Genomic DNA, 12,957 nt, shown 5'->3' with positions numbered 1-12,957 from the left:
TAATGAATGTGTAATGTAGATAATGTAGATATAATAATATGTGGATGATGGCGGATAATAATGGAATAATAATAACGGACAATGTGGAATAATATGTAAGGATAATGTGAATGGAATAATGTGGAATAATGTCTTGAATAATGAATGAATGTCTTGGATAATGTCGACCGGATAATGTGCTTGGATAATGTGGATAATGATAATGTAAGATAATGTGGAATAATGTCATGAATGTCTTGGATGATAATGTGAATATTGATAACGGAATAATAATGTAGAATAATAATAATGTGAATATTATGTGAATAATAATAATGTGAATAATAATAATGTGAATGTCGGATTAATGTGTAGGGTCTAATGAATGTCTAATGAATAATAGTCATGAATGTCATGTGCAATAATAATGGCTCTCTCTCTCGCTCTCTCTCTCGCTCTCTCTCGCGCTCTCTCTCGCGCTCTCTCTCGCGCTCTCTCTCGCTCTCTCTCTCGCTCTCTCTCTCGCTCTCTCTCTCGCTCTCTCTCTCGCTCTCTCTCTCTCTCTCGCTCTCGCTCTCTCTCTCGCTCTCTCTCTCGCTCTCTCTCTCTCGCTCTCTCTCTCGCTCTCTCTCTCGCTCTCTCGCTCGCTCTCTCTGTATCTCTCTCTCTCGCGCTCTCTCGCTCTCTCGCTCTCTCGCTCTCTCGCTCTCTCTCTCGCTCTCTCTCTCGCTCTCTCTCGCTCTCTCTCGCTCTCTCTCGCTCTCTCTCGCTCTCTCTCGCTCTCTCTCGCTCTCTCTCGCTCTCTCTCTCTCTCTTTCTCTCTCTTCCTTATGCATGACTAAATATTTTAAGAAACAAACTACAAACTCAGAGTACAAATACAACTTTATGTAGGGGGTAACATAAGCGATGTGACCACAGCCTCATGCGGGGGATGTGGGGAAGGGCATAAATTTTAGATGTAAATTTGTACTGTTTCGTGCCACGAGGTGGTGGCTGCAGAGGGTATTACAATTTCCTTTTTTACCTGGGTAATGCTGAGGTTAAAGCACTCCACACAGGTAAATTTGGCCTCCTTCCCTTCTCCCCTCCCCTCTCCCCCCCCCCTCTCAAAAAACGGAGGGGCCTGTCATCGTGTGTGAGACATTTCTAACGGGAAGGGACATCAGGACAAACTGGGGGCAGAGCAGGGGGGTGGAAGGGGTGGGGACCAGGATGTGAGGATGAGGACGTCAGGTGGGGGGTTGGGGTTAAAACACTCCATGTGCAGCTAAATTTGTCTTCCTTTCCTTCTAACCCAAATTTTTTGGCAAATGGGACAACTAATTGGTCTGTCATTGAAGTGACAGGTAGTCTGTGCTGGTACTCAATATAGTTGTATTTCCTGTCTGTCTGTCTGTCTGTCTATCTATCATCGATAGATTCATTCCCACGGTAGCCCATCACATTGCATTCCGTTGGAATATCCTTTTGGCAAATGGAGATACAAGAAAACACTTTCAAATCTACAGGGAAGGGGTTCAGGGTGGGGGGGGGAAGACCCCAATTGTCTCCATCTAAATGTGGATCGTATAGTACCACCTTGTGATACGTAGTATTCCAAACTATATTTTTATATCAACACTAAATTCCTTCCGCACAAGGTCCATGTACCTCTGTTAGTTACTTCCACATAATAAAGGCTGCCGCACAAAGTTTTCTGTCCTTTCAGTCTGGACATATTGAGATTCTCTTTCTCTTCAGTGATTCGCCTGCAGCCTATTGGTGGGGAACATTGGCCTTCCAAATAACAATGGCATACAGTGGCATTGCTAATCACTGAACGAACTTTTGTGATTCTATCCCTGCATTTCATGTGTGATGTCATCATTTCATTCACTAGGTGTGTAAGCAAACATGTGCAGTTGTGCACCTCTCCAGAGTTGCACATCTGCAACCTACAGAAAGGTGCTCATGCAACACTGCTCCACATCACAACTGTTGGAGGAGATGTGATTCTTTTGATCTATGACAACTCCTTTGCTTTGATCGTAATGTGATGGTATCTGGTCTCCTCTTGGCACGTGTAGTCACAGCAGCATTGTGTTCAGTGTTCAGCGGTGTTCATTCAGTTCAGTGTTCATTGTTGTATTGTGTTCAGCAGGATGAGAGAGTTTTGCTATTTTTCCACACGTGTGGCTTGCCCTCGTAACATTCCATATAAATCCAAAATCAGACTGGTGAATACGGACACCCCTTCCATCTCCCCCCCCCCCCTCCCGAACAAACACTTGTGAAAAGGTTGTCAAATGCCACTGATTCCTGAGCTTCAAGTTGTGCTCCATAAGTAATTCACATAAGTGAATCCCAAGGATGCCTGCCTGAGCTTTTCAGGCTGACAATCTTAACACCACACCAATGATCGCATGAGGTATTTCATTCACAGAGGCTTGTTTGCATATGTTTGCTGAAGTTGTAGCATCTTCAAAGGGACAAGTGAGCAGAACAAAGATATGGCCCAGCATGAATTTTGAAACTCATTCCTGATTTCCAGAATACTGCAGCCACATATTGCTTTCTGATTAAAACCTCACAACAGATCAACACTTGCCTTTAAAACCCTGCCTTGCTCTATCTAATAATATTCATGAACAGCTTCACCAACCACTGGCCTGTCAGATGATCTCACTTTTGACATTTTTGAGGAAGAAGGTGCGAGTATCTTTATTTACCACCTGCTGTGTGCACCCTCTTCCGAGAGCCAGAATCAATTGATGTGACTGATCCTCTTAAAACATGATGTGAACTTTCTATATGCACCAACAGTCGAGCCACATTCCTTTGCTGCTTAATCACTGAACTCCAATGATGATCTAAACTTCACAGTGAAGCAACACAAAAAAACCACCATGAAAACAAGTTCACTGGCTCGTCAAAAACTAACAAAAAGAATGGACGAAAATGCGATTTCATGAAAGCCCTCTTGAGGATAACCTCAAAAGCCAGATCCTAAAATAAAATGACCCCAAGCATCTGTCAAAAGGTTAACATTTCTCAACCGTGCATGGTAACTTAATTCTGCTGCAATTTCGATCTTATCCTACAACTGTGGTAATAATTTCCACATAACAAATCTTGATCCTTGCCATGATTTATCCGGGTGCCACAGTGAACTCCACCGCTTACAACTTCCATCGCAAAAGCTGGTGCTTCATCTCGGCAAGCTCCTGCCGCAGTGCACTGTTTTCCTTCTCCAAGAAGGCAGCGCGCACTGAGATTTGGTTCTCTTTGAGACGTCGTGCATCGCGTGAACGCTTTGCTGCTTGATTATTTTTCTTACGACGCAACCAGTAGCGATCGTCCTGGAAGGAGAATGGTTGTGGGAAGGGGAGAATTAGGAGAAACGTTCAAAAACAAGTAATCTCCATCTTTAGCATGAGCAAGACCATAGGAATCAGATTTGCTTTTCTGTTTTGAAATTAACATGGTCTTACAAAAACTGTTACCTTGGTAATACCAGCTTGAATATATTTTTTCAATGTTATAAAATAAAATAAAAATTTTCCAAAATTTCAAAAGAATATATATATATATTTTTTTTCAAAATTATTAGTTGTAAAATATTTATTTTTTTTACAACTAATAATTCCATTAAATTCATCATCCACCATGCTCTATGGCCTATGAAAGTGTCTGTTCTGCCAAAGCAGTTTCTTGGCTGTGGTTGTAATCCTGGTTCGGGATCCACACAGGTCATCAGGGCAGGAATTTGTAATTTATTCAGGGTGCCAGCAATCGCTCACCTTAGTGGGGCAGCTTAGCCCAAATATTCAAAAGAATTGCGCATTTTGTGATACAAGCACCAAATTTGGCACAAATTTACATTAATATGTTGCGAACATTTTCAGATATTGGGCCACTTGAAATTCTCTCTTTATGTCCACCATATTGGATTTCAAAATGGCCGCCACTTGAAATCTACATTTGCTATTACCTCTGGACGTAATGCAGCTATTGACTTGATTCTGGTATCTAAATGTATGTTTTTTGGGGGCAAGGAATCCAATGGTAGTGGCCATGATCCGGCACTCACACAGTCATCCGGCACTCACACATGATCCCACACAGTGGCCATGATCCGGCACTCAATGAACGTCGTGAAGAATGCTGTGGAACACCTGAATCCTGGACAGACACCAGTGGTCACCGTTGATCAGCCACTGTTTGCTTTGGCTAAGCAGATACAGTGGAAGTGGCCAGAGAGCTATGGTGAAGACCAGATAGTGGTGATGTTTGGTGGCCTCCACATAGAGATGGTGGTACTGAGGACACTGGGGGACTGGCTGAAAGGGAGTGGTTGGGTGCAAGCACTTGTGCAAGCCGAGATTGTGACAGCAGGGACAGCAGACTCATTCCTGCGAGCATCCCATGTCTTGTGCACAAGAAGAGCACATCAAGTGACTGCAGCAGCACTGTACATCCTGCAACACCGTGCCTACAACCACTACTGTCTGGGAGAAACCAGGGATGCAGAGGACCTTCCGGAGTTTGAAGACTGGTGTTGCCAGAGAGGAGAAGACATCCCCCAGTTTCACTACTGGGCAACCGTGCTGGAACTAGAACTGTTGGTTCTCGTGTATGTGCGTTCTCTCAGGCAGGGATCGTTAATGATGTACCTCGATGCTCTGACAGAGCTGGTCCCCTGGTTCCATGCACTGAATCACACCCACTATGCTAGGTAGATACCAGTTCACCTGAAGGACATGGCTGAACTCACCATCAAACACCCAGATGTAGCCAGAAAATTCAGGGAAAGCCACTTCACCGTTCAGAAAACACAGAGGGTGTTCTCTTCAATCCCGATTGACCAGGCACATGAGCAGAATAATGCCTGCATCAAAGGAGACGGTGGAGCAGTTGGGCTCACTGACAACCTTAGTGCCCTACGTCGCTGGATGGTTGCGGGACCAGAAGTTGCCAGGGTGATCGAAGAATTCCCGGATGGGAACCAACACTGGAGACGGCAAACAGCAGACACACGTCATCATGATCAGACGCCAAGTGTACAGGCCTCATTTGTGAAAGATGTTCACTCTCTCGTCGGTGTCATAGAGGAGATGGGCAACCCATTCGAGGAGGAGAGTCAGGATGTAGTCAAACTGGACACAAAGGAGATCACAGATCCTGCTGCTGTGGAGACCATGATGAATGCCAAGAGGATTGGCCAAGAGCAGTTCGAGGCTTTCACCAGAGAGTGTCTGTTGGACAGAACAAAGGCAGTGCACGCACCCATTCCTCGTAACAAGCTGAAGGTGTTCAGCACTTCCACTCCAAGAAGCCAGAGCATAGGTCAGCAACAGCTCGCCTCCATCAAGAATGACTGTGAACTCTTCGCACGCCTGTACATTGGCTGCCAGACGGGGGATGGAATCCTTGAGGAGTTCTTTTGTCACGAGAATCAGGCATGTCCTCCTGCATTGTCTGATGGTGGAAGCCTGTGCACTGGTACCAAGAGTGATCTCCTCACATGCTTGGAAGAAGTCTCCGACGCAAAGACAGAGACTCCTGTCACGACCTGTATTGTGCTTGATGGAGCAGCCATCGTCCAGATGCTCAATCCGGCTGCATCAAAGACCTTTGAAGAGTATGCACAACAGATCTTCATCCCATATATGTCCACGAAGCTGCAAACAGTGTCACGCCTGGATCTGGTCTGGGATACTTACCTTGCTGATTCACTGAAAGGTAGTACACGTGCAAAGCGGGGACAAGGTGTGCGGAGACGTGTGGTGGCTGCCGCAGCCATACCAGGAAACTGGCAGAACTTCCTACGAGTGGACAGCAACAAGACCGAGCTGTTCAGGTTCCTCTCAGCAGCTCTCATGGAATGGTTTGACCAGGAGGACAAGCAACTCGTCATTACTGATGGAGAGGCAGTGCTCAGCAAGCCACTACTGCCAGATCTGACCTCACTCGCCCCATGTAACCATGAAGAAGCTGACAGTCGGATGTTGCTGCATGCATCTCACGCAGTCCAGCATGGACACCATGCAATACTCATCCAGACTGTAGACACCGATGTTGTGGTGCTGGCAGTGTCCCTGGCACAGGACTTGCAACCAGAAGACAAACTGTGGCTGGCATTCGGAACAGGCCAGAGTTTCCGATACCTAGCAGCACACGAAATAGCAGCTAGATTGGGACGAGAGAAGGCTCGTGCACTGCCAATGTTCCACGCTCTAACTGGATGCGACACTGTGTCTCGTTTTCAGAGACATGGCAAGAAGACTGCATGGGCAGTCTGGACGGTACTGCCAGAACTCACTGAGGGGCTGCTGCTGCTGTCCTCTGCACCTCGTGACATACCAGACGATGCAATGCGCATCATCGAGAGGTTCGTGATCCTGTTGTATGATCGAACCAGCAAATGCACAGACATTGACAAGGCCAGGAGGAAACTCTTCGCAAGGAAGAACAATGTGCAGCTCATCCCTCCAACGAAGGTAGCTCTGGAGGAACATGTCAAGAGGGCAGTGTATCAAGGTGGACATGTGTGGGGTCAGATACTGCTGCCAGCACCAGAGCTCCCTCCACCAACCAACTGGGGTTGGTCAAGGACTGGAGAAGGACAGTACACACCTTACTGGACCAGGCTATCTGAGGCAGCTCACAGCTGCATTGAGCTGGTTTCTTGCAAGTGCAAGAAAGGGTGTGTGAGGCGCTGCAAGCGCAAAAAGGCTGCCCTTCAGTGCACAGCCCTCTGTGTGTGTGAAGGGGACTGCACATGACAATGAGTCAACAACATACATGTACTTGTGGCAATGCTGAACTTGTTAACATGACACTGTTTATGTACACGTATCTTCAGTACCGGTATATACCAAGCCTCAGATACCAGTACACCTAGCCTCAAATACTAGACCATGTAGCATGTCAGTATTATACCTAAGACATTCTTTTCAAAGTATTGTGTTGAATCCAATATTTGCCTCGATAATTTCCAAATAAAATTATATAACAGACTGTGATAGATAATATTAAGTTGAAAATGGTACCATTGGATTCCTTGCCCCCAAAAACATACATTTAGATACCAGAATCAAGTCAATAGCTGTATTACGTCCAGAGATAATAGCAAATGTAGATTTCAAGTGGCGGCCATTTTGAAATCCAATATGGCGGACATAAAGAGAGAATTTCAAGTGGCCCAATATCTGAAAATGTTCGCAACATATTAATGTACATTTGTGCCAAATTTGGTGCTTGTATCACAAAATGCACAACAGGTTTGCTATGCTGCTGCACTACCTACTCTTTGTGAACAATACCATGTCTGGTGTGCTGGCCTCAGGTGGACGTTAAACTGGAGACTCAATGTCTCGCCCTGCGGATACTCGATTATTTTTTATGTTTTCATCCCTGTTTGTTTGTGTATCTGTCTGTTTGTGAGCAGGATATCTCAACAAGTTGTGGACGGATTCAGACGAAACTTGGTGGACAGGTTGGGTGTGTGACAAGGACGAATTGTTTCGATTTTGGTGAATATCTGAATTCGATTATTTTTTAAATGATTCTTCACCATTGAAAAAACGATTTATAGCATGATACCTCCCACAGTTATGGACGGATTTAAACGAAAGTTCGTCGATGACTTGGGTAGGTAACAAGAACAAGCTGATTCGATTTTGGTTCACATATGGATGCAGATCTGGCCTATCACTGGGATACAAAACAAACTGTTCAGCCAGGTGGAGGTATGTGCTCCACCAAGTGCTGTTCTAATTAGTAGTTTTGTGACAAATATAAGTTAATCAGTCATATGCGGCAAATTATTCACCATCGATTTCAATGGACCGTATTTTCAAAACAAAAAATAATAATAATGAAAATTACTTGTTTTACGTTCCGTAGTCATTTCTGGAACACCCTGTACAAAAGGACTTTGCATCACATCAAAGGAGGGCCAAGCGCTTTCAAATGTTTGGCTTTCATTTGAAGTGATGTTATTCCCATGTTTAAACTGGACCAATTACTGTGATGTGCCATCACTGATACCCAACTATTTGCAGGCATATTCACAGACATCATAATGTGAAGTGCACAAATCGAGCCCGAACCTTTAAGTCTTCAGGAATAAGCATTTTCTTAGCCTTTTTCATAATGGGCTGCGGTCGCAATTCGTCTTCTGTGAACCTCCGCTGGCGTGGGTCAAAGATCTCCTGTCCGGGCACGGAGGAGAGAACAAGGTCTAATGGGTCGGGTTCATAGCCAACGGGCACTTCAATTGAGTGTGGGTCGATGGGATTCAGTAATTCCATGGAGGCTCCTGTACAAAAAGATAGCAACTCTTATTCACCCCACAAATGTCACTTTGTTCTGGTTCTCAAAGAGCACCTTTGTGGAACCAGTGTGCAAAAGTTCAGGACCAAAGCATTACATGATCAGGAATAATATCTATTATATGCATTAAAATGCACCATATACTGTACCTACAAAATGAAATTTCTAAAAAATGTCAATGGCTAAATCTCATCATGAAATATTTTATTTTGTATCCTTATATGAAATATTTTACTTTGTATCCTTATATGAAATAATTCATCCACGAATTAGCAAATGCAACTTCAGTAAGTTTACCATTAATTTTTGTGGAAGCAGTCATGTTTTGTCAACGATCATTCAAAACGCATACATGATGTCATGTTCACAGTCATTCATGGACAAGACATGGTTGCCTCCACATAAATTACCAGGAAATTCGCCGTAGTTAAATTTGATATTTCACGGTCATTTTTCTCAGTCCAGGATATAAAGTGAAAAATTTGATTCAGGTTATAATTTGCCTTGTGAAAGAAAACCTTGAAATGTAACTCCAACATACCTGAAGGCACTCCCGTTGCAGGGTTGTTGGCGCCATCAGGTGGTGGACGTTCAGAGTTGGTCTTCGATTTTCTGCAAGCATTCGGTTGGGATGGCAAGGGTGCTGAGGGTGAGATCCCATTTTCTGAGAGAAACTCATCCAAGTCCATGTATTCAAACTCAAAGGTGTCTGAGTAAGGCAGCATTTTATCCCACATCATAGGTCCCAAGAATGCAGCTGCTGGTAGCCTGCCACCACCTCCATCTCCAGATCCATCATTGGCCCATTTCTCTTTTGCACCTGTGGCAAGGGTCCCAACAACATACACAACATTAGTCAAGAAGGTTGAGCAGCAATACATGTCACAACTAGAAAGCATCCCAAAATGCAAGCCCGTCCACTTGCATTTTGTACTCGAAAACAACACTTGACGAAAACAAGAGCAGGAAAAAACACTTTTTTGAAATGGTACATTTTATTAATTTGTGTTCTTCATATTCTCTTAATAAAGGTTTTTATCTTGCCAAAACGAAGTTTTGCAAGATATGTGAGTCAGCTTGTATGTTTTGTTTTTTTTTGACTGTAATCACGTATAAAAAATTCTGCAGAGCACAGTTATCATCGGAAATTTTTGTAACTTCGCATATCAGAGGCCGATAAAGGCCTCTGATATGCGAAGTTTCAAAAATTCATATCAGAGGCCTATATATAAAATTTTGAAGGTCAAAGGTCAAGGTCACTTTGTCGCAAATCAGGGGAGTCGACGAAACCCTTATTTTTTGAGTAATTTTGATCGGATCGTCTTCAAACTTCATGGGAATATAGTTCATGGTCTGCTGCTCAGCTGATTAATTTTTGGTGGCGATTGGCCTTGACCTTCATGGTTAGCGCCTCAGGTCAAACATATTTGACCCCAAGGTCAAATTTTCAAGTTTTAGGAACCATATCGTGTAGTACCTCAAATTGAACACCTCGATGAGTGCTTTCTAGATATGTCAAGCTTGAGACATTATGACGTCATTTGGTGACGTTATGAGGCAAACGCATATTTTTCATGGTTATAGAACGATTCTCATCGGAATCTCTCGTAGGCAGATATTCCTCAAGGAGTCGCTCCTGGTGGATAGCAGCTCTGTTCACCTCAGTGTGACCTTAAAGAAGTGACCCACCTTTTGGCAAGATACGGGTCACCCTGTGGGTGACATTGTTTTTATTTTTTGGTTGAAGATTTCATGACAAAAAACTCAAACGGTAAAAGTGTTACAGACACACTAAACCTCAAATTGTAAATAAATATACATGGAAGCGATTTTTTTTTTTTTTTGAAGCGGCCGTCTTGCGCTGCTCTACGGATGGGCTAATAAGGCCTATTTGTACTCACTGTGACTTTGCCCATTGACATTTTGACCCAATATTAGTAATTATTTTCTTCATATTCTCATAAGGCCAAAAAAAAAAATGTTGCATTGGCGTAACGGGTCACTGAAAAATAGGGTAGGTCGGTCGGGATCTTTTTTTTTTTTTTTTTTTTCCTAATAAATCCCTCCCAAAATCTCCCCCGGCTCGAGTACCACCCTTTTTGTCGGCGGGTTCTGTCCGAAACACTTCCGGGTTTTGCGATCGCGATCGCAATCAACAAGATACTTGAAAACGATAGCAAAACAACAAAAATAGCAATAAAATAGGGTCGGCAAAATTTTTCGATAGCAAAAAAACAAAAAAAAAACGTAGGGTCGGCGGAATTTTTAGGGTCGGGCGGGTTACGCCAATGCAACATTTTTTTTTTTTTGGCCTAATAGAGGTTTGTTGAAAATTTGATGACAAACGCTCAAATGGTGAAAACGTTATGGCCTGGACAGACACTCATTATCATTATTATTATCATTATGTACCATTATCATTATCAGCATGATTATCATTATTATCGTTATCATCAGTAAAATTATCATTACATACCATTATCATTATGTACCATTATCATTATTATCGGCATCATTATAATTATGTACCATTATAATTGCCATTATGGTCGTTGTTATAATTATGTACAATACCCATGATGTACCATCATTATTATTATAACTGGCAGAGCACCTACCATACGGGCGATCTTGCTACAGACATGCAACACGTTCTTCTGGCGAATGCCTTTAATTTGGGTGGTGTATAGGCAAAAATATATATTTAAAAATCCGAGTTGTATGCATGAAACAAAAACACATAGCTACTGCTTAAGATTCAAAACACCTCACTGCACTGGAAAACGTGGGGACAGGAATACTGCACTGTAAATGGTGGGGACTTGTGATACCCCACCTGGAGGCGGCGCTGCACGATACACATTTACATAGAGAATTTGCATCCCCCTCCTCCTCACCCCCCCCCCCCAAGACCACCGGAAAAGATAAAAACACCCATATACACTAATTGTGGTCATGCTTATCCTCTGTAGCAAATCGAGATGTAATTGGCTCAGACATGTATGAGTACCATGACAAACAAACGCACCCACAAATACACAAACATCAGTCTGGAATTATAGTAAGGATTACCATCACGACAAGCGAGGTACCCATGCCATGCATGGGTGTGAGCCCAAAGTCTCAAAAAAAATGGTTTGAGAAATTTTATGAAATCTCCCACCCACTTTAGGACACATGCAAGGACCCCAAAATCTGCATAGAGAATTTGGTGGGGCTGGCCCCAAAACTGTGGGAGTAGTACTGTGTAAAATCAATGTACCTTTCATGATGATGATGATGATGATAATGACCATGGTGATGCTGTTGGGTGGGGAGGGGGATTGGCTCTTATGTGCTATGATGAAGGAAATGCGTTCTTACGGGAAAATAGCAAAAAGTCTCAAGCGAACGTGGTGTGATATTGACGCAAAAGTCGAAACATAGAAAATGCCGAAACAGAGAATGCCAACCCCTCTAATGTGTCGACACGCAGACAATTTAATTCACTGCAAACTTTCTTCATGGACTGAATTCCTCGTCTTTTTTCGTTCCTTGGGAGAAAGAATGGTCGTATGGGTGAAATTATATTATCTTTTCTTTGGCGTCTTATGGGTGAAAACTCAAAATCTCAATTGTAATGAGATATTACCAAACCAGTGAATGTTTCCACATGTGGTAAATGGCGAAACTGCTAATGCCAAACCAGAGAGAGAGAGAGAGAGAAAGACAGAGACAGAGACAGAGACATCATTCTGGTGGAAACTCCCATCCATCTTCGGACACTCGCTGGGACCTCAAAAGGTTCCAGAGAACGTTTGGCGGGGCTAACCCCAAAACTAAGGGAGTAGAGTGGGGATGGACAGACAGACACTCCTGCTTTCTTATATTGGGTGGTTGCTTGACTACCCTTAGTCTCAGGTTTTCCATCTGTCTGTATGTCTGTTGGGTGGTCGCGAGACTACCCTTAGTCTCAGGTTTTTGGGTGGTCGCAAGACTACCCTTAGTCTCAGGTTTTCCTTCTGTCTGTATGTATGTAATGGACAGCTCTGGAGGCCAGAGGAGTCAACCGATTTTGATGAAACTTGACTGGTAGGTTCATACCAAGATCTAGTTGTATGCTTTTGAGCACCGTTGCTATGGACACCACCGTTGCCTTGCAACGGGACTTTGAAATTTTTGAAAAAATCTGAAAAATATTTATATATATATTGTTATGGAAATGGCCCTTAGGATGCTACTAAATATAGGATTAGCTCAGATCCCCCATTAAATGCATGTTTAGCCAGGCTGTTCGGTAAAATAGACGTTACATGTGTGTCGGGAGGTGTCACAGGCTGTTATTTGTTTGTGCAGTGGTGGTGTGACGAGGGCTTCTTCTTCCTTCCCCTCTCCGGACGAGGCCCCGCCCAGTCGGCTGAGAGGGAGTGGCCAAAAAGAGGAAGTAAAACTAAGGGGGGAGTTTGTCGGCTTCGTAAAAGGGGAGGAGCCAGTGCGCAGCGAACGGAGACTTCTTGGAGTAGTTCAGTTTGGGGGAACAGTCGGTTTTGAGGCGTGCTCGGGCTTTGAGGCGAGAAGGAAAGGAAAAGAACTGAGAAGACCTGGCTGCTGTGTGAGTCTGGAGTCGGCTTCGAGAGGAGGTGATCGACAGGTTCAACCTGCATCTAACGAGGGAGCATC

General features: G+C 43.7%; 1 protein-coding gene across 1 annotated transcript; it reads right to left on the bottom strand.

The window, feature by feature from the left end:
* Positions 1-2,242: 2,242 nt before the first annotated feature.
* On the bottom strand, positions 2,243-11,594 carry LOC147024552 (hepatic leukemia factor-like). The gene is made up of 4 exons (XM_085887035.1): positions 11,561-11,594; positions 8,840-9,118; positions 8,076-8,284; positions 2,243-3,320 (listed from the first exon to the last, which is right to left on the bottom strand). The coding sequence occupies exons 1-4, from the start codon at positions 11,592-11,594 to the stop codon at positions 3,141-3,143; spliced, it is 702 nt and encodes a 233-aa protein (XP_085743161.1). The 3' UTR covers positions 2,243-3,140.
* Positions 11,595-12,957: the final 1,363 nt, after the last annotated feature.

Source organism: Eptatretus burgeri, chromosome 6, assembly GCF_056783735.1.
Source record: "Eptatretus burgeri isolate ZD-2024b chromosome 6, Ebu_testis_v1, whole genome shotgun sequence".
Lineage (NCBI taxonomy): Eukaryota > Metazoa > Chordata > Myxini > Myxiniformes > Myxinidae > Eptatretus > Eptatretus burgeri.
The sequence above is the reverse complement of the archived record's forward strand: the minus strand, read 5'-3'. Positions and strand labels throughout refer to the sequence as shown.